The sequence below is a fragment of the Mus caroli genome, chromosome 4 (assembly GCF_900094665.2).
Source record: "Mus caroli chromosome 4, CAROLI_EIJ_v1.1, whole genome shotgun sequence".
NCBI classification, from domain to species: domain Eukaryota; kingdom Metazoa; phylum Chordata; class Mammalia; order Rodentia; family Muridae; genus Mus; species Mus caroli.
The window spans coordinates 81,130,054-81,149,490 of NC_034573.1; the positions used below are offsets into that span (position 1 = coordinate 81,130,054).

At 40.0% G+C, this 19,437-nt stretch overlaps 1 protein-coding gene across 4 annotated transcripts in view; it reads left to right on the plus strand.

Annotated features, from left to right (window-relative positions):
- The window catches only part of Focad (focadhesin), a 294,020-nt gene that overhangs the window by 228,886 nt on the left and 45,697 nt on the right, over positions 1 to 19,437 (plus strand). For all 4 annotated transcript variants that reach the window (XM_021160670.2, XM_029475893.1, XM_029475892.1 and 1 more), the window contains 5 exons: positions 3,650 to 3,694; positions 6,702 to 6,810; positions 9,989 to 10,105; positions 12,412 to 12,650; positions 16,605 to 16,694. In XM_021160670.2, the coding sequence (XP_021016329.1) occupies positions 3,650 to 3,694; positions 6,702 to 6,810; positions 9,989 to 10,105; positions 12,412 to 12,650; positions 16,605 to 16,694 (600 nt within the window). The remainder of the gene's footprint in view (positions 1 to 3,649; positions 3,695 to 6,701; positions 6,811 to 9,988; positions 10,106 to 12,411; positions 12,651 to 16,604; positions 16,695 to 19,437) is intronic.

Genomic DNA, 19,437 nt, shown 5'->3' on the forward strand with positions numbered 1-19,437 from the left:
TCAGCAACTTTATTAGAACACAGTCCCTTGAGAGTATTTAAATATGCATGCCTATTTCTGGAAACTAAAAATGGTATCATTAATTTAAGTGATAAGATCCAATAACTAATCCTATGTTGCTTTTATAGATTTTTTTCTAGTTGGTGTGCCTGTCTAAGAAAGCATATATAATAAATGTCAGTTTTTATTTTTATATAATAAAATAACCACTGTCATGGGTAACTTCTAGAATAGTGGACATTTCTAAAATAATATCCACAATTATAATGTTAATTGTTGATAATTATTAACTTCTGGCTAGAATGTTTCTAGAATTGTCTACCCTAGTATTGTTATCTAGTTCCTAATAGTAGCAATCATTTAAAGGAATTAAAAAAACATTTTCTTGCAAATACTTATGTACTGCTACTGGTATTGAATTATTTGTCTTTTGCTCAGTAAAAGTTCTTATATATTTAAAAAGGCATGAATATATAATAATTTGCATATTGTAACATGGAATTTTCAAAGGAAATAAAGACTTTTCAATGCCTTTAAACACACACACACACATACACACACAGTCCCAATCCAAATAAAGACATTTCTGCATTATTTCAAATGCATTTATTGTCTGCTCTGCGTCAGGCATTCTTCTGAGTATAGAAGAACACCATTTTTTTTCTTGTTTCCCAAGCCATAAACCATTGAACTGAAGCATATATTAAATAAGCAAACAAACAAATGGAATAGGACAAATTTTGATTAGAGCAAAATAGTAGAAAGTGAATGGCTGGTGGTGAGTGGGAGGAGCTGAAAGTTACTTTCACCTGTAGAATGTTCTAGAGAGCCTGTTTAATAATATGGCCTAGAGATGAGACCTGAAGTGATGGAGTGAGCCAGTCTAGAGTCTATGGATGAATCCTGAGACCTGAACTGATGGAATGAGCCAGTCTAACAGCCAAGAAAAAACCCTAAAGAGACAGTGAGTTTAAAGAAGTGTAGCTAGAAAGTGAAGCTAGGATGGCACAGAAGGAACAAGGAAGGGATTAAGTTGCAACACAAGAGTTCTAGAGATCACAAGGTCTCTGTAGGGGCTAACATTGGTGGATCTGAATATGGACATCTGCTTCCTGGTTTGGACGGAGAACTCTTAAGTCTTATGAAGATGAAGACATACTTTGTGGATTCTATTGCATTAATTTAGGCAAGCAGTGGTAGAGTCTTGGGCTAAGGTAATAGCAAGGGAAGAATGAAGTGAATAGATTGAATCTGTTTTGAAGGCAGGTTCATAGATTTATAATTGCATAGGTTTGAATTATTGGTTTAAATAGAAGATGGATGTCAGAGGTAAAACACTGATTGAACAAATGAAGCTGCTACTGGAAAAATGGCCGCCACAACAGCTGTCAGACAGGTCTGAAACTAAAGATTCCAGGTAGATGTGAGTGTAGAGTACTAAGGAGACATAAGGATCAGTTTTGGAATCATGGTTGTATTTGCGACAGCTAAAACCATGATGGTGGAGGAAACTTGTAAAGGGAGAGCATTTCCGAGGATTGAGCCCTGGGCTGCTGCAACATTTAAAGGAACAGAGGATTCAGAGAGAACCGTGAACTAGGCAGAAAAGCAGCACTCTTTAATAGGAGAGACCTGAGGTAGTGTTGCTTCTCTAGAGTCAAGAACAGAGAGACAAGAAGAGGACCAGCATTGTGTCAAATACTGAAGATAAAGATTGAGAACTGAGTGTTCAGTCTAGACTCTTGAAAGTCTTCTGTGACCATGAAGGGAGCTGTTTGGGTGAAATTGTGGGATAAGAGCCAGACTAGGGATGGACTTGAAGTGGAAGGAGATGAACTGGAATTAGGCACAGTGAATTCTACTTTAAAGAAGTTTAGCTGCATAAGAGTAGTAGTCGTGTAAGGAGCAACTGGAGGCCTTTTCTTCTCCTAAAAGCATCGATATCACATAAATGTCTTCACTTGCTAAAGAGCAAGTGATACAAGAAGGGAAAACTGGTAGCACAGCAGAATGGTGAACCACCAGGCTCTGTTGTGACTATGCATGCCTGTTAATAGACAGCCCTCCCGTTTGTTACTATTACACACTGGACAGTAGAAGATTACAGCAAGTGTAGACAATATGTAGATAAAGTTGTCATGGAAGTACTTCTTAAAATATGGTTGTGGTCTATAAGAGAAATTTGCAAGAATGTGAAAAGCTTGGCTCTTAAGGATGACTTATTCTCAGGAATGCTGACTCACTAAGAATTTATTATATGTCATATGCAAATATTTATGAATATAAAATTTTATATGAACAATAAAGCTTGAGGGACTGAGCCTCGAGATGTCTCAGTGGTTCAGAGCACTTTCTGCTCTTACAGAGGACCCAAGTTTGCTTCCCAGCTTACAGACACTTAAACTTCTACTTCAATGGGATCCAGTACCCTATTCTGGCCTCTGTGGGCACCTGTACACATGTGGCACACATACACACACTTAAACATTCATACACATACATCTCCCTCTTTTCTTTCCCCCCTCTCTTTCTCTCTCTCTCTCTCTCTCTCTCTCTCTCTCTCTCTCTCTCTCTCTCTCTCACACACACACACACACACACGTACACATACATAATAAAAATGATTATTTAAAGAATTTTAAAAATGTAAATCTGACACAGCACTGTCTACTGTACCTCAGAATTTCTTTGTTGGAAAAGATGTTACAATCTAAGCATACCTGCCTTCCTACCCCCAGGTATAATTATCATTTTTTGGCTTTGGTATAATTGTACAACCAAAATTTGAAGTTGTATATTATATATATGCACAGTGATTTCTGTATATAAAATTTGTATACTATAAATTGGTATTTTGGTGAACTCTCCTGCAAAGAGGGGAGAGCAGTATCTCTTGGGGCTGGCATAACAGAGATGCCATGGGCTGGGTGGCTTCAACAACTTCTCATAGTAGTAGTTTGGGAACCAGCATGTCTGGCAAGTCCTAACATCCTGTGCATCCTCACACTGGGGAAGGCATGGGGAAACTTCCTCATGCCTGTTCCTATGTGGGCACTAAGCCTATCTGTGAAGGCTCTACCTCCAATTAGTGTCATGTTGGGTATATTCAACATAGGCTCAGAGGAAAGTAACATCCTTCAAGGATGTCAAACAAAGGATGCCTATGCATTCACCACTCCACTGGGATGGCATTGACACAGCACCACCTGTGTATCCTTCTGGGTTACATCTCCTCCTTACCTGTCTCCACTAAGAGAGCCTACACAACAGAAGGGCAAGCTGACGCTGAAGAAGCCATTACCAATGTCCTTTCCCCAACCCAGCTTTGCACATGTACTTTTAAGATCCAGAGGCATTGCTGGAAGTTTTAAAATTAACTTTCTTGTATCGATTCTTTATTTGTGTGTCAGGGCTTATGAGCGCGCATGTGCCCCAGTGTGCAAGTGGAAGTAAGGGGGGAGCTTGTAGGAACGTGACCGTTTTCCTTGCACCATGTGGTTCCCGGGGATCAAGCAGAGGTCATCAGGTGCCTTCATCTGCTGAGCCATATGACCGGCCTTCTGGAAGTTCTTATAAACTGATGAATAAGACTGTCGGTGTACTCCATTGTATCACATAAGCTCATATCTATTTTCCATCTTTATTGCAGGGTCAGAGACATGCTGACAGATGAGATCACCAAGACAGCTGCAAAGTAAGTCGTTTATTCTCCTACCCAGTACAGTAATAAACTTCCTGACAGGCACACATACTTTCTCCTTCTGCAGCATTTCATAATGTTAAGAACTATAATGTGTTTTCTTGGCTATTTTTATAGAAAACCACTGTTACCCCTGTTAACTATATTAATTCTTGCCACATGCCTTTTTGTGCAAACACAGAGAGACTGGTACAAATACTTAGCTTTTTATCGAAATGCTCAACCTGAACCCTTAATAAAATGACATGTGTTTTGGCTTAAAGTTAAAGGATTATAATTTAGTTTGAGGAGGAAAAATGAATTCTTGAGAATGTGAGTTACAGTGGCTCTACAAATAGATTATTAAATCTCAGTTGCAATGCAGCAGGCAACATGGGGCCTCCTCTTACATTTCCTGGTTGCCATGGGCTCCAGTGTATCTAAAAATTGGTCTCTAATTAGCAATTACTCTGACCTTGGATAATCCTCCTCAGCTCTATGACAAACTTTCAAAAAATGAAATCTATATATACAACACTAATATGCAGATTCAGTAAACAGCAATGCCAGTCATGGCCCTGTGGTGGTTTTAACAAAAATTACTTGAGTGTTCCTTCCTCCAGGCTTTTTATTTACCTTAAGCCAAAGCTCACTAAAGAAATTACACCCTAATGAACTTACTTGCTGGAGCAACCTCTTCAGGCTCTTCTGCTAACAAGCTGACTAATTGTTCCTGGCAGCAGAGATGCAGTCCGTTGCTTTCATATCTCCTTTCCACCATCACCTTCTGCTACTGTGTTGCAAGGCTCACTTTCTTAGTCTCCAAGTGACACAGGCACATCCTTACCCTGGGATTTTATAAGTACTGAAGCCCATATCCTACAGAAGTATTTAAGTGCAATATAATGTATCCTGGTCATATCCTGGGACATTGTGTAGCTAAAAAGATTTGGCATTAGGGACAGTGGAAACAAACAGCCACACAATTGTTGATATGAGCCCATGTTCATTATTACTCCTTCTCCCACTGGTAAAAACTGGTGGTCTTCCTGTCTCCACTGCTGGGATGGACATGGGGAAATATATTTTGACAAAACAGAGACTGCAGTGCAGAAAGTATACCATAGGAACGCACGTGCTCTGCTTCACGGGGGAAGGTGGGATGTCTTGGAAATTTTTATTTCATAGTTTGTTCTTGTGAGATGTTCTTATGTCCAGTAAAAATAGGACATCTGGAGCAAAAAAGCTTGGATGATTAAGAGACCAGCAAGCTTATGTGCAGCAGGCAAACTGTAATTTTGCTTCTGAAGTCACCTTTATACTTCCTGTTCTTAAAGCTTATTGCAACATGCCTTTTCTCTATAGATTGGCAAGGCATCATGTTTCGACTGGTACCCAAGGTCAATGTGTTTACATTCTCAGGGGTGTGCAGTAAAACGATTCAAGTTCTTATGGGATTACTACCTTTTTTTTTTTTTAAATCAAAACCTTAGAAGTGTAAACTGTGGTAGGAAATAAACAAGATCTATGTAGGCTCCAGAGGCTGAGTGACCTTGGTAGAGCAGGGGAAATGGCGACCACTTTCTGTTTGCTTCTTTCCAGTGGCTTCCCTCACTGAGACAGAGCTCTTACTCCTGCATTTTTGACTGCTTACCTTTTTGTACTTGGAGTGTGGCTGCCATGGCTGCCTGAGGCCAGGGCCTGTTTTGTCCACTCACAAGTTAAATGCAGCAAGTTACACCGCAGTCACAGAGCTACTGACTTGCTCATTTGAGAGGGCATTTTTGAGAGTCAGGGTTATAACTAAGGAAGAAGCAGAACACGGATAAGCCCGGGTGACTGATGGTAATTTGTTTTCATTGTTATTAATTAAATGGATTTGAACCCGAAGACAAAAATCCCCAAATGATTGGGTCACTTCGCTGATATGTAATGTGATACTTTGTCCCTCAGAAAGCATCCCTGAAGCTCATCCTTCCTTGGGCTTTTTAATTAGGTTAATGACATCAGTTTGTTCCAAAGGACAATTTAATTAAAATGTCAGTGGTGTTGCTTAGATAAAGACTGCACTGATGCTGACATGTTATTATGCAAATTAGTCCCAGCTGTTTGACTGGTAGGGGATAGTTATTTGAGTAACAAGGCGGTGAGTTTGTGCTGCTCAGTTGTAGACGCTTCACCAGCCAGCTCCTCCTCGAACATGTCTTGCTAAGTATGCAGTGTGTCCTGTCAACCATAAGCTGCTGCTCCGGGCATGGAGCAGGTTTGAGACAAGCAAGCTGGACCTGGTGCCTTTGCGAAATGTGGAACTTGAGCCATGGATGCTTTGTGTAGAACGGAGCAATTGTGTTCTATCTGGAGATTAGTGGCCAGATAAAATTTTACCTACATCCAAAGATCTAATTGCCAGTGGCCTTAAATACATTTTTCTTCATTTCCCCCACAGTGCAGATTCAGGAGTGTCAAGATGGGTGAAATAAAATGATTTGGAGCAAAGTGACCCAATCATTTGGGGATTTTACTCCTTGAGGTCTGAAGAAATGGCTCCCCCTGAGGTTACAGATTGCAAAGCACTTTTTAACTAATAATAAACTACCATGAAGCAAGCTAGGACTTGGGCCATAAAAATCATTTAACAAAAGCAAAACTAAATCGTTTGCTTCTAATACAGGCTGAGTAACATTGTTCAAAACTTTTCAGGTTTTCTAGCATTCTGAGTTTTCAGATTAAGGTCATACCAGTATTCCCAAATTTGAAAAATGCCAAAATTTGATACCAGTCCCTATGAATCTGAGGGGTCCATTTTCATTCAGAACACCACAGCCACCATGTGGGTCCTGGGAACCTAGGTCCTGTGAAAGAGCAAGTGCTCTAACCACTGAACCATCTTTCTAGCCCTCCATCCTCACATCTTCCTTCTTGTTTGTGCTGGAGCAAAAGTGCTTTTCTACCTTGTCTGCTCTCCCATGATAAAGCCTCTCTCTTGGTCTTCTAAGTCCTCTCTTGGAATCTTTTAACATAGAGAGAGTCCGGTGGTCAAAGGCAATGCCCTGTTGGCCTTAAGCAGCCTGGCTGTTGTGGTGTCCAAGCATGAAGCCAGCCTTTGCTCAGACTCCGATGGCATCCTAGAGGTGAGTTGGGAGGACTTAGCGCATGTGGGCTTTGGTTACATCCCTTTAGTCGTTATTTAGGTGGCCTGTACCTAGGTTTGCAAGGTTAAATTCTGTGACTGCATCATCAGACTCTGCTCTGTGGTGAGCCCTTACTGTGAGCCCTCCTCTCTTCCTGACTTGATGCTATGTTTTCCTCACTGTAGTTAAGTGGCCATTTCCCTTTGAAGGTGACAATTTTATGAAACAAAGGCTGTCTTTTTGTGATTACATCTCTAGTAAACAATCTTAGAAGGTTAACCATGCTTACTGAAAGTGAACAATACTGTCAAACAATGATAAATAAGCTGTTTTACACACTGAAAAACTTACACTTTGCATTTTAATTGTAGATGTCAATGATAAAGTACCTATTCATTTTTGCCAGGCATTTATTTCTTAATTAAACATCTTACAGGCTGGCCAATATTCATTTCCAATGTAGTTTTTCAGATAACTCATAGCTGTCAAAATAAAAAGGTGTGGATTTGTTCTTGTTTTAAGTTCTTTTGTCTGTTAGCTGTCATTAGCCAGATATGATGTGGCCCGAGTGGTTAAAGAAATATAACAAAACATAGGCTTCCGAATAACAGAGTTCTATATTTAAATTTCATTACTTTGACTTATTAGCTACACAGCCTATGTGTAGTGATTTCCATGTTTGGAAACTGTTTCCCCCTCTATAATATGGAATGGCAGTATTTCCCAGATAATTGTATTATAACAATTGAATGAATGCACTCATATGTGTGTGAGCCCAAGCGCACACTCGCGCGTGTGCACACACACACATACACACACAGAGATAATCTCACAATAGCAGCTAAATGGTAAGCTCTCAATAACAATAACCATCATTAGCATTACTACCTCTGTCATAGAAGAGTGTTCCATGAGCCATTTGTACTCTCTTTTGTTCTGTCTTCATTGAGTTTGTTTGGGTTTTAAAGTAAGGTCTCCTTATATGGCCCAGGCTGCCTCCAGCTCACTGTCCTGTTTCATCTTATAGCTGTTATTCCCATACCTGGCTCTGTTCTCTCCTTTCATGGTACTTTTTTGGATGGAAAGAAATGTGTTTCCCATTCATTCATTCAAAAAAAAAAAAAAAAAAAAAAAAAAAAAAAAAAGAACTGAAAATGCATGGACTTTGGAAACTCTTAGAATTGAAGATAAAGTTTAAAGGCTAGGTTTGGTCAGGAAAAAGGGNATACCTGGCTCTGTTCTCTCCTTTCATGGTACTTTTTTGGATGGAAAGAAATGTGTTTCCCATTCATTCATTCAAAAAAAAAAAAAAAAAAAAAAGAAAGAAAGAAAGAACTGAAAATGCATGGACTTTGGAAACTCTTAGAATTGAAGACAAAGTTTAAAGGCTAGGTTTGGTCAGGAAAAAGGGAACCTCTGACAGAGTGCTCATGAAATATCTTAGCAGAACATCCCCTCTTGGGTCAGTTTTTGTCTTGCTTGTATCCACTATTTACAATTTAGATCCACAGGGTCGTATTCCCACCCCATGGGTAGGCTATGGGCACAGCTTCATCTGAGCATTTAATTAATCCCCAAATAATGGAGAAGAGAGAATTATCCAAAGGGTGTTATCGAAGTATGTAATTTGGGAATAGCCCTGTGAACCAAGGCAACTACCCTTGCGGGGGAAAATGTGTCTGCCTGTAGAGCAACAGCCAGTGCCTTCTCTCCTGTGGGTAATTTTGGTGAGACACATCCTGGTAGAAGGGAAGATAAGCATGGCCTCTTCAAACCACTACAGGATCAAAGCCTATGAGGGGGAGCTATCCTTGAAGTCGGGATGCTAAGTGCATCCCGGGCTAAGTGCAGGTCTTCCAAAGTTATATTAACAGGCTTAGGATCTACTTTACCCCTGCCCCTAGGAGCAGCCCCTCCCTCTGCCTAAACCCAACACCTCCTCAATGAACCTTAGGCTCTTGAGCAGTCAGCTCTTTGCTTAGGCCTGCTCTAATTTTTCTGCTTCTCACTTAGTAAATCTATATACTTTCACCGTTACTCTGTGTCTTGCCTAATTTGTTGTTGGAAACAAATAACCTGGATATTACATCCAGTGACACTGTCACCAATGAGCAGGAAAATCAGCACTGTGAGACAAGAGCTACAAATGTGCATGTAGAGAAGGGGATAAGTGGTAAAAGTGAATTACTTAACGTTCAAATATTTAACACTGAACCCAGAATTTTGTTTTAATAATGACAAAGATAAAGAAATGCTTCATTTCATTCAAAGAGCACGTTATCAAAGGCTACCTACTAACTAGATCTGTAACCCCAAAAGTTCATGCACTTTATAGGATCCCTTTTCTTGGGGGATAATTATGGTGAATTAATTGAATTAAGTTGTGAAGTTAATTTGCCCCATAACTGGGGGTCTAGCTCAGAGTTGATGTTGTAGTTCTCATAGGCTTTATCCCCTACTTCCAGTCTTATCAGACTGAGAAACTGTACAGGCCAAGAATGGAGCTTTGCTTTCATTTTTATTGACCTTGTCTTTGGCTTTTATCAATACAAAGTCCAGATCTCATTATTTGATTAAAGTTGAACAGGTGTGACCAATAACAAAAGATCTTAGGATGAATGTTTCTCACTCTATGGCTACGGCTGACTTTTATAACCAAATCTTTTTTTTTTTTTCCTTAGTGAATAGAGTTTTTTATAATTTGTTAGTTAGGTGAATGGTCATGATAACTGATGCATGGTCATATGTAATAGGGAACAGAAATGCTAGAGACATTGGTCTAACTATTACAGGCTAATTGGCCACTTTGTGAAATGGTAAGTCATAAAGTTTGGAAATTTTCAATTTCTTTTTTGCACTTCTCTCATGTATGTTATTTTTATCACAATTCAGTGGGTAGAGGAAACCTGAGTATATTCTGCTGTAGCTTCTGTCTCCCCACTTCTGGTAATCATTGAATAAAATGTAGTTGTACTCTTGTTAGGAACAGGTAAGGACACACCTTTGTCAACTCTATTCACCTCATGTGCTCCAAGCAGATAAAGTTTACTTCGTGAGGATAGCATTTCATTATTTAACAACAAATAAAAGGTTGTAAAATAAAGTTCAGATGCCAAAATAAAGTTTAGATTTGTTAATTTTTTTTCTGCTATCATTTCACATTGTTCCTCATTTACAGATCCAACCTAATTTCCTTCCAGTGAAAGAGTGGGTTTCCATGGTGCTTAATACCCTCCTGGTCATTGTGGATAGCCATTACCACCCCAGCGGACAACTCTTCACCTGCTTTTATCATGTGAGTGCAAGAACTATAAATGACCAGAAAGACAAGGGTTGACTATCCTAACATCTATTGCTCACATGAAAAGTTCTGACTATAGGTTTGAAGGTGTGTGTGTGTGTGTGTGTGTGTGTGTGTGTGTGTGTAGAAAGTAGAAAGACTGGTGTGTAGGCTACAGGTTTGATTGAGTTGGTTTAGGATGTTTGCCACATACCAGTAATATGAAAGCTCTAGAATTTTTTTCAGTTGTATAGTCAGGGTCAAGGGCTACATTTGTAGGATAAGTGGCTCTTGGAATACATTTGGTCTTTTTTTTTTTTGTCATTGTTTATAAAATGAAAAGAATAACAGCATCCTCTGTAATGAATGCCTCATACCACCTCTTAGATTTGTGACTGTGGACTTGACAGTTCACCATTGTCATTCTGGTTTTCTGTGTTTATGAAATAAAAGTAAAATTCCTCTGCTGTGCCTTTCTGACTCAAAGACTGTGAAGGTGAAATTAAGTTATGTGAAAGCATTGTATTTTCAAAACAGTAAAATTCTTTGTAAATACCAAGTAATCCTGTTGGTCACATGAAAAATTATTGCCACTCACATCTTCCTCTGTTTCATGATAACTGAAGCCATGTGAAATGCGCATCTTGTTGCAGTCTAATGCTCCCTTTGGGGTTGTGGAATTACTTTACTCCTGCAATGGTGTATTATTATTTTGGTTTTGTCCTATAAGTATCCATTGCTTAGGAAATAAAAGAGATCACAGGTCAGTCAGCCAGGCTGCTGGGGATTGCAGTTGTTTAAAGGAAAATGTAGCACAGATCCCCAACTGTTGTGAAGATTATGGTTTTAGTCCCAAGTCCATTGCCCATGGTCTTCTCTGTAAATACTCTTGTTTCTTTTCACCCTGCTCTTGGGTGGACCAGGTAGGTATTGATCTGGGGCCTAGGGTCCAATGCTAGATTTTAACTACAGATTTAGACAAAAAAACAAAAAAAAAAAAAAACAAAAAAACCAACAACAACAAAAAAATAGGTAAAGGAAAACTAAACTGGAAGTTATATTTTGTTCAGAGAAAGAATCCTCCAGAAAAGGAACAATTTGCTTACATTGTTTTGAAGTACATAGAGTAACTGTGTGGGTCAGACACTCACCAGAACAGACACTACATGAGAATCCTAGGCATTCTGCTTAGTCTTTATGAACCAGTAAGAAAAACTCTTTATTGGCCAGTTCAGAATTACTGCTTACCTCTTTAATTCTCTTTACATTATTACATATTTTAAGGACATATTTCAAAAGTCACTTCCTTTATTTCCCGTGTCATACGTAGCTGAGTCCATTTAAGAAACATTGCCATTTGAAAACGTCATATTAGTGTACAGTATGATGTCCCGCATCCTTGATGTGTATCCTTAAAGCCCTAGAGCTTAAGTAGCAAACACACAGAATTAAAACACACACATCTTACAGTGCTGGGAATAAAGGCTGCTTTTATGGCATGTCTGGAAATCCAAAATGGATAACAGTGCGGCTGATAGAGAGGCTTTCTTCCCTACTTGAGACACATTTACGAAACGTATGGCATGTGTGGCAGAGGGCTCTAACGTGGGACTCTTGCAGATGCTGTTCATGTTCGGCTGCTCTGTCTGTTTATTAGGGCTGTTATTCATTTTTCTTCCCATAATTGCATATCAGAAGGCACATGTAGAGCCCCCAGTTTCCTTTTGAATAGCTGGTTATTGCTTTGTAACCAGAAGATTTTAGAATTTCAACAACTTCCCTCTTACATAAAAGGAATTAACCCCCTGTAGAACATAACCCATCTTTGGATTGTGTTCCCACAAGAAAACATTTGGGAGATGAGCCAAGAGATCCTTGTGCTGAACTTTCACCTGTTCCTCTGTAGTAAACTTAACTCTTATCCACATCCCTTTCCCTTTTCTTTTCTGGAGGAGTCCTAGCTTTCTGGACAATTGTAATGTGGAACGTCTATGTTCAGGCAGCTTTCCATTTGTCTTTCCTGTTATTTGCATGCAGGCTTTTAAAAACACTGAAACTGAGTTTACATAGTGAAAGAATCCACAACCTCGAAACATGGGCACTTAGAATTCCATCTTTGAAATTTCAGAGCACGTTACTGGTTACTCTGTAGTAGATGGGCACATTGACTGAAAGCTGGGTGTGCAAAAAATCACAGTGAGAGTCTCCTTTATGTGCAGATGTAGGAGAAGCTTGTATCAGCCCAGCACCCATGTGACAGATGTGCACCCTTTGTGTTTTAAGCAAGAGGTTAACCCGATTTCTTTCTTTGCTTGCTCTAGAAGTCCTATTCTGGTGAGAACACGGCAAGCGCTATTGCGCGCTCTGCTGCCGCCACGGCTTTGTCTCTCCTAGTGCCAGTTTTCATTATCTCATGCAAAGAGAAGGTTGAGGAAATCCTGAACATGCTGACTGCCAGGTTACCTGGGAAACCAAGTGCTGATGAATCTCAGGCCGTGCAAATCCACATGGGCCTTGCGTTGGGGATGTTTCTCTCTCGCTTGTGTGAAGAGAAACTCAGGTACAGTTGATTGAAGTATTGCTGTGTTTCCTCTTTGTGGTTTAGGTGATGGAATATATAGCTATAGATACACACACACATACACACACATACGTGCAGGCACCTAAACATTGCATCTGAGCAATATGTGCTTGCTAAACTTTTTGAAATGGTTGAATTTATTGCTTATTCTCATATATGGCTGAATTTGACTGCCTAAAGTATTACATGGATATTAGTATTCTTTAAGGGTTAGTATTCAAGTGACTGGTTACTTGAAAACCATCTCAGGCTGAGATAGTAGTACAAATGTATAATTAATAGGCATGAACACCAGTCTTAGAGGACTGTAAGTAAAGAGAAACTTTCCCCTCCCCCTCTCATTGTTGCTCCTTTATTGACATCTCCATAAACTGGGAAGAAACAACTGGGGAGTCCCATGTAGCAGAGAGGTGCTGAGAGTCACTGAATCACCCGAGAACAGCATGTACTCAGTGTAAAATGCTGCTTTTGTTCTGTACCCTGACTACAGTTAGTAATCTTTAAAGAGTCCTAATCTGTGCATATTATGCTGGGTGCTTTATTCGGTTTGATTGCTCATTTTTTGGACTGCTAAGCATTATCGGTGAATGGTGCAAATGGAATATGAAAAACCCAGGTGGAAAATTCCATTAAATCGGCAAGTTTTCCTACACATCAATTAAACTATCTTAGCTTTGTTAATAATTGGTCTTTTCCCTGTATTTTATATTAAACCTTAGAATTTTATGCATCCAGGTTAATCGTAATGCAGTCTGACATGAATATTTCTTTACTGTGAATATTGATGGTAGTGACTTGGACTTCAGCCGCTTCCTCCTACATGGGAAATAGAATATAGGGAGAAACATCTAGCTATGATGTTAGATGTATTACTCTTCCTAGGTGGTAGCATTTAGTGGTCCCAAAGAAAACACTGTGTTGTGGATAAAATGAATGATGTTACACAGCATCTAAAGTGCTCAATTTAAGTTTGTGTTTGTAATTTGCTTACCTTGAGCAAACACTATCGTGTTTTGGGGGAGATTACTATTGCTCTTGGGAATGGTATATTTCAAGAGGACGTCTTTAGCTTCTGAAAGCATCTGTCAGACAAGTGGAATGACTGGCATAGTATCTGCAAATGAAAATGAGACATGCCCAGAATATTCATGGAGGCCCAGCTCTAGATGTGAACAAAGAATATGCCCCTTGCATGGGAATCGACGCCTCCATTCCTCCCGTGTCTGATAGAACATAAAGTGTTTTGTAAAAGCTTAAGGCTTCAAAGTGATTTTCCCCTTTGCTGCTATGCAACAAATGGTGCTCTCCTCACCATCTGTGTTCAGGCTCTTCCTCGGTTTGCTTTCAAGCCGTATGTTTCTACATCTAAAACGGAGCCCTTGGCAGTTCAGCTGTAGGCGACTCGCTTCATCCCATCCCAGCTGGGCTCACTTCTTCATTAACTTGGGATAAGGTGCTGCAGTGGCGTTATGACTATCAGGTTTGCATTGGGGTTTAATGTAATCATCCTTCCCAGGTTGCCTTCCACCCCTGTCTCTCTTACTTGAATTTGTACCTGCAGGGAATCCTGGGCAAGGGCACAGGAAGCTCATCTGTGGCTGAGTCACTGAGAACACTGCTAGATTGGTTTGTTTCATTGTTTTTTAAGACAGAGTCACTCTATGTAGCCTTGGCTGTCCTAGAACTTGATGTGCAGACCAGGCTGGCCTCAAAGTCCTGAGTACTGGAATTAAAAGTGTGTACCACCATGCCTGGCCTGTAGATGTTAACTTTGCCTAATAGCACTATTCCTTTCTTGGGGCCTGTGTCTTGACAGTATGGACACCAACATATAATAATCCCTGGTTGCTACTTGCTCATTTCTTTTAGAGCAGGTAAATCAGAACTATTTGCTCTTTCTACCAGTAGTTGTTTTACTTGGTAATTACAATATTTCCAGATGTTGTAGTTTTTCAGACTTGTCTTTTTGCTGTTGTTGTTGCTTTCCCCTCCCCCTAAAATAAAGGTTAGGGGCTGTAGAGCAGACTCAGGGGTTATGAGTGCTTGCTGCTTTTCCAAACAACCTGACTTTGGCACCTAGTACCTTGTTGAGTGGCTCAGTGTAACTGACTGTAGCTCCAGGGGCTCTAATACACTCTTCCAGCATCTAAGGGCATCATGTGCACACACTCCTACACAGGCGCCAAGCACAGACAGAAAATTTAAAGTAAAACGAATCTTAAAAATATAATCAAACATAGGGGCTGGAGCTATAGCTCAGTGGTTAAGAGCACTGGCTGCCCTTTCAGAGGGCTGGAGTTTGAGTCCCAGCACCCTCATAGCAGCTCACAGCATCTGTAAATCCAGCCCCAGAGGATTCTGGTCCCTTTTCTGCCTTCCTTGACACTTCCTTGACACTAGGCACACACATGGTGCACAAACAAACATGCAGGTAAAATACTTACAAGTAATATAAATAATATAAGATAAAGCTAAATACCAAGAGAGCTATTGGCTTGAGATGGGTGTGTGAAGTACTCCTTAAGAGAACAGATGTCAGCACTGCGTTGTTCTCAGAGTGTTCTCCCTCCTAGAAGAGACTCATCACAGTTAATCTGACTTCTATTTTCCTGAATTTGAGTTCCTAGCTAGGGTTATTCAGGAAGGTTCATTACACAAAGCTCCTAACCTGTAGAGGATGTACATATGATCTCAATATGAGAATATTTAATTATGCTTTATTCCTAAGAATAATTCTAAAGGAATTTATTTATTTAATGCCCCTCTTATACCCCGTGTGTGTGTGTGTGTGTGTGTGTGTGTGTGTGTGTATCTCATCTGCCTGTCTCCCTGTCTGCCTGTCTGTCTGTCCGTCAGGGCTTCTCTCATGCCACAGTAGAATCCATGTTTACAAGCTGTAATCTTGGTATAGAAGCTATAAAGTGTTCTCTGGCTGCTTGATATCCTTGGGCTGCGTTTCATCCAATATGATCTGAGGATGAAGGGAAGAGGAACTCTGGGTAATAGAGTGTGAGTAAGGAAGTCCACAGCTTTGCCTGAGGAAAGAGCCAGAGAGCTTCCATCTAAGGTTTCTTTTACAATCCAGTCTTAATTCTCACTAAGACAATTATAAAAAACCAATTCTTATATAGAGGCACAAAAATGTGGGGCTAGGGAATTTTCCCCCCTTAAAAACTATAAAATTAAAGGAATAAGGCTAACTGGCAACCCATACCACGGAGACATGGAGTCACAAGCTGCATTCCTCTCAAGAGGGAAATTTGGATTGAGTAACAACTTTATCAATAGGTTTTTTTATTTATTCCAAAAGCATCTCTTTCACATTCTTAGAAATATTTGAAATTGTGTTCTTCAGTGATTTCAGATTTAAATACACAGAGAACAATCAAACGAAGCTTTAGGACTTACTGTTTGTAATTGGTTACATCCTTCAGACCTTGATTACTGAATAATTTTCACAGTTACCTGTCTACAAGACGAGCGTGTGTGAGTCACCAATATTGTTACTACATTTCTTTTACATATAAAGGGATGCTGACATTTCCAGTACATAGTGACAGGAAAAGAACTTTGACTTTTGTACTAACATGCATCTATCTGTGTGTATGTTAACATGTTTGTGACATGCGTGCCTTGGTGAACATGTGGAGAGTAGAGGATACTTTGTAAGAATCATTTGTCTCTGTTCATTATGTTGGTTCTGGGGATCAAACACAGATCATCAGGTTCACTGAATGTGTTAGACAAGCCATCTCTCTGGACCAGTATGCATTTTATTTGTCTTGTGGTACTGAGGATCAAATCCAGAGTCTTAGGCATACTGGACAAGCACTCTACCATTGAGCTTCACACTCCAGATATCCCATGAACTTGGAACATGAACTTGAACTTGAGTGATTACTAGTGATCCGTGGTCCCTGTCTCCTTATCTAGTGACATGTCTGGACAACAGATGAACCTTCTTCTGATGAAGTCCTTGGATGCCCTGGAAAGCTGCTGTTTTGACCCCAGTCTTGAATACAAGTATGTTGGTTACATTCATAACTGATGCTTGGAGTTAGCCTGATGCTTGCAGCAAACCTTGGAGTCTGTGTTGAATTGTTTGTAGGATCTGACCTTACGCTCAGTTGCAGAGAGTGCTCAGTTGTAATTGTAAAGGATCTGGCACCAAAACTGTTTTCTTCCTAAACCCTGCTATCAGTGGACCGTTCATTAAGTGCAGAGCAATGTGTGCCATTTTGTAGCTCAATCCTCTTTTCACCAAGTCTTGCTTTGGACCTGCTGACCAGAATGCCTCACTTAACCTTGCTTCAAGATTGGCTGAAATGATTTGAATCGGAGTGGGCAAAGAGAGCCTTTGATGATTTGAATGTCCCTATAAAACCATTGTCTGAGGCATCAAATGGAAACAGCCATTTATTATATCAGAGGTTCACAATCGTTTTAACAGTTAATGGGTCTTCCACCAGCCCCCATCTGGTTCTTATGCTTTGTAAAGATTTTCTTTTTAAATGAAACATCTTAAATTCTATGGTTTCATTCTAATATTGAAAGATAACAAAGTGAAAATAACCATAAAAGAATAATAATATAAAAACTGTTAAACATGCTGATATACATTTAATCTCTAATCTGAGAGTTGTATGGCTAAATTATATGGTTTTGTTAGGTTTTGTGGAATATTGTCAACAATAGCTTGCACTTTTTTTTTGACTTCTATGTTTTGGAATCTCAGATTTGAATACTCCGGGGTCCATTGTTTCTAGGAAACAAAACAGATTAGAACTAGCAGTTTATCCTTTTCTGTTATCCATAGATAGCATCTAGTTTGCTGGGCTCCAACTAACAAAGAAAAGATAAAGTAGTGACCCAGCCATGCAAAGGGAAGCTTATGGAGGATTTCATCATAAACGCAGTTGGTCTCTGTAGTAGGTGGACTGATGAGATCTTTATATGCAGAATAAGCCTGAATAGAGACCTGGCAGCTCCTCAAGAGATCCTCAGGAATCCTGTGACTTCTTTAGAGTACAGACTGAATACAGGAAGGGAGTTTGGGGCTGAAGTCTTCTGAATGTAAAAAAATGACCAACGAGAGGAATAGAGCTTGCAGTTATTGTTCAAATCATGATTGAGATTTTGAGTCTAATATTTGTATTGCCATGGCCTTGTTAGCGAACGGTAGTAATCCCACATCAGACCTTTCCTTTCTTCCTGTCCATCCTCCCCAGATACTCCCCCTAGCCATAGCTCCAGATGTTAGAAAGATATAGAAACGCTTGCCATTCAAACGCTGCAAGGTGCTCACCGACTGGGACTGTAGAGATCAGCTCACATACGGTTTCCATCCCTCTCTATGGTATAGGTGTTTATGTCTTAAAGGCATCACATGTCTAAGTGTATCTAACCTTCAATTTTATTTTCATGATTGATAAGATTCTTACTTCCTCATTCTTTTCCTCCGATATCCATCTTTGTAGTAAAGAGCAGTATTTAAGAGTGGGCCTGGATAGGGAATGTAGAACAGGATCGTGTGAAACGCCTTCTCACTGGGAAGAGAGCTGCTTGTGCATTAGAGCCTAGTTAAAGGTCCAAGCTTCCAAGCAGGCTTTCCCTGTCCCATCCAAACTTCAGCGTTCCTACTATTAGTGGAGGCCAGTATTCCCTCACTCCATCCATCAGTGACCTGAGTTGCCAGCCCTAGGTGACGTTCTCAAGTCGCACTTGTCCAGAAACTGTGTTTTCACGTGTGCATTTTGTGTACTTAAGTCCTAATCATACCCAGGAGAGAGCTCTAAGCCGGACTCTTCATCAGTGTGTGGATAAAGAGGCTAGCCTCTGAGCTCTTGCCTTGTCAGTGGCAGAATTAAGAAATGGGCCTAGGACATCTGAATTCAAAACCATTTTTATTTTGTCTTGTGTACTACAGTGTGAGGAACACAGTTCAGTGGGAAGAAAGCACTTCATACTTGGCAGTATGGCAGCATTATTATTGTCATCATCATCATTGACATTCAATTGTTCTCAGTAATTAAAAAAACAAAAAAGATATTTCTCCCTTTCTGACTTGGCCCAGGCCAGACTGCCCAGTGTATAGCATAAAGGGCAAACCTCCATCTGCCAGTGAGATAGCAAGGGCACTGTTGTGAGGTGGTTCATAGATCCACGAGGAGTGTGCCACCTCAAAAGATAGAGTTCTCCAGAGCAAATACAGCAGGATTCCCTGGACTTACTGGTTAAGACCCTGAGAGGAATACCTGCGCTGAGTGTCCGGTCCTATTGCTAACATTTTGCTGCCACCTAGTGGTCATCTGCTTGCCATTGCAGTCCTGACAGCCCTAACTGGTCCTGTTATCCATCAATGACCTGAGCTTTGGTTAATTACTATTGAGCTGTTACAAATACAATAACATTTAAATTGTGCTTCGCAAAGGGCAAAGTGCTAAACAAATGTTAACTGTTATTAGAACTAATTATCATATGGCTTGTACTTAATCTGTAGGATTGCTGACAATAAGGTAGGGAATTCAAGACTCGTCTGTGATTATCTTAGAAAAGTATTATCATAATATCTCAGTTGATATGACAATGTAAACATAAGATTTGGGTATTCTTTTGTGGGTTTTTCTGCTAATAATATTTTAATACACTGTGATAAGACATTCAAATAAGTAATGGCCTAACAGCAGGCAGAGGGTTCCTTCCTTCCTTCCTTCCTTCCTTCCTTCCTTCCTTCCTTCCTTCCTTCCTTCCTTCCTTCCTTCCTTCC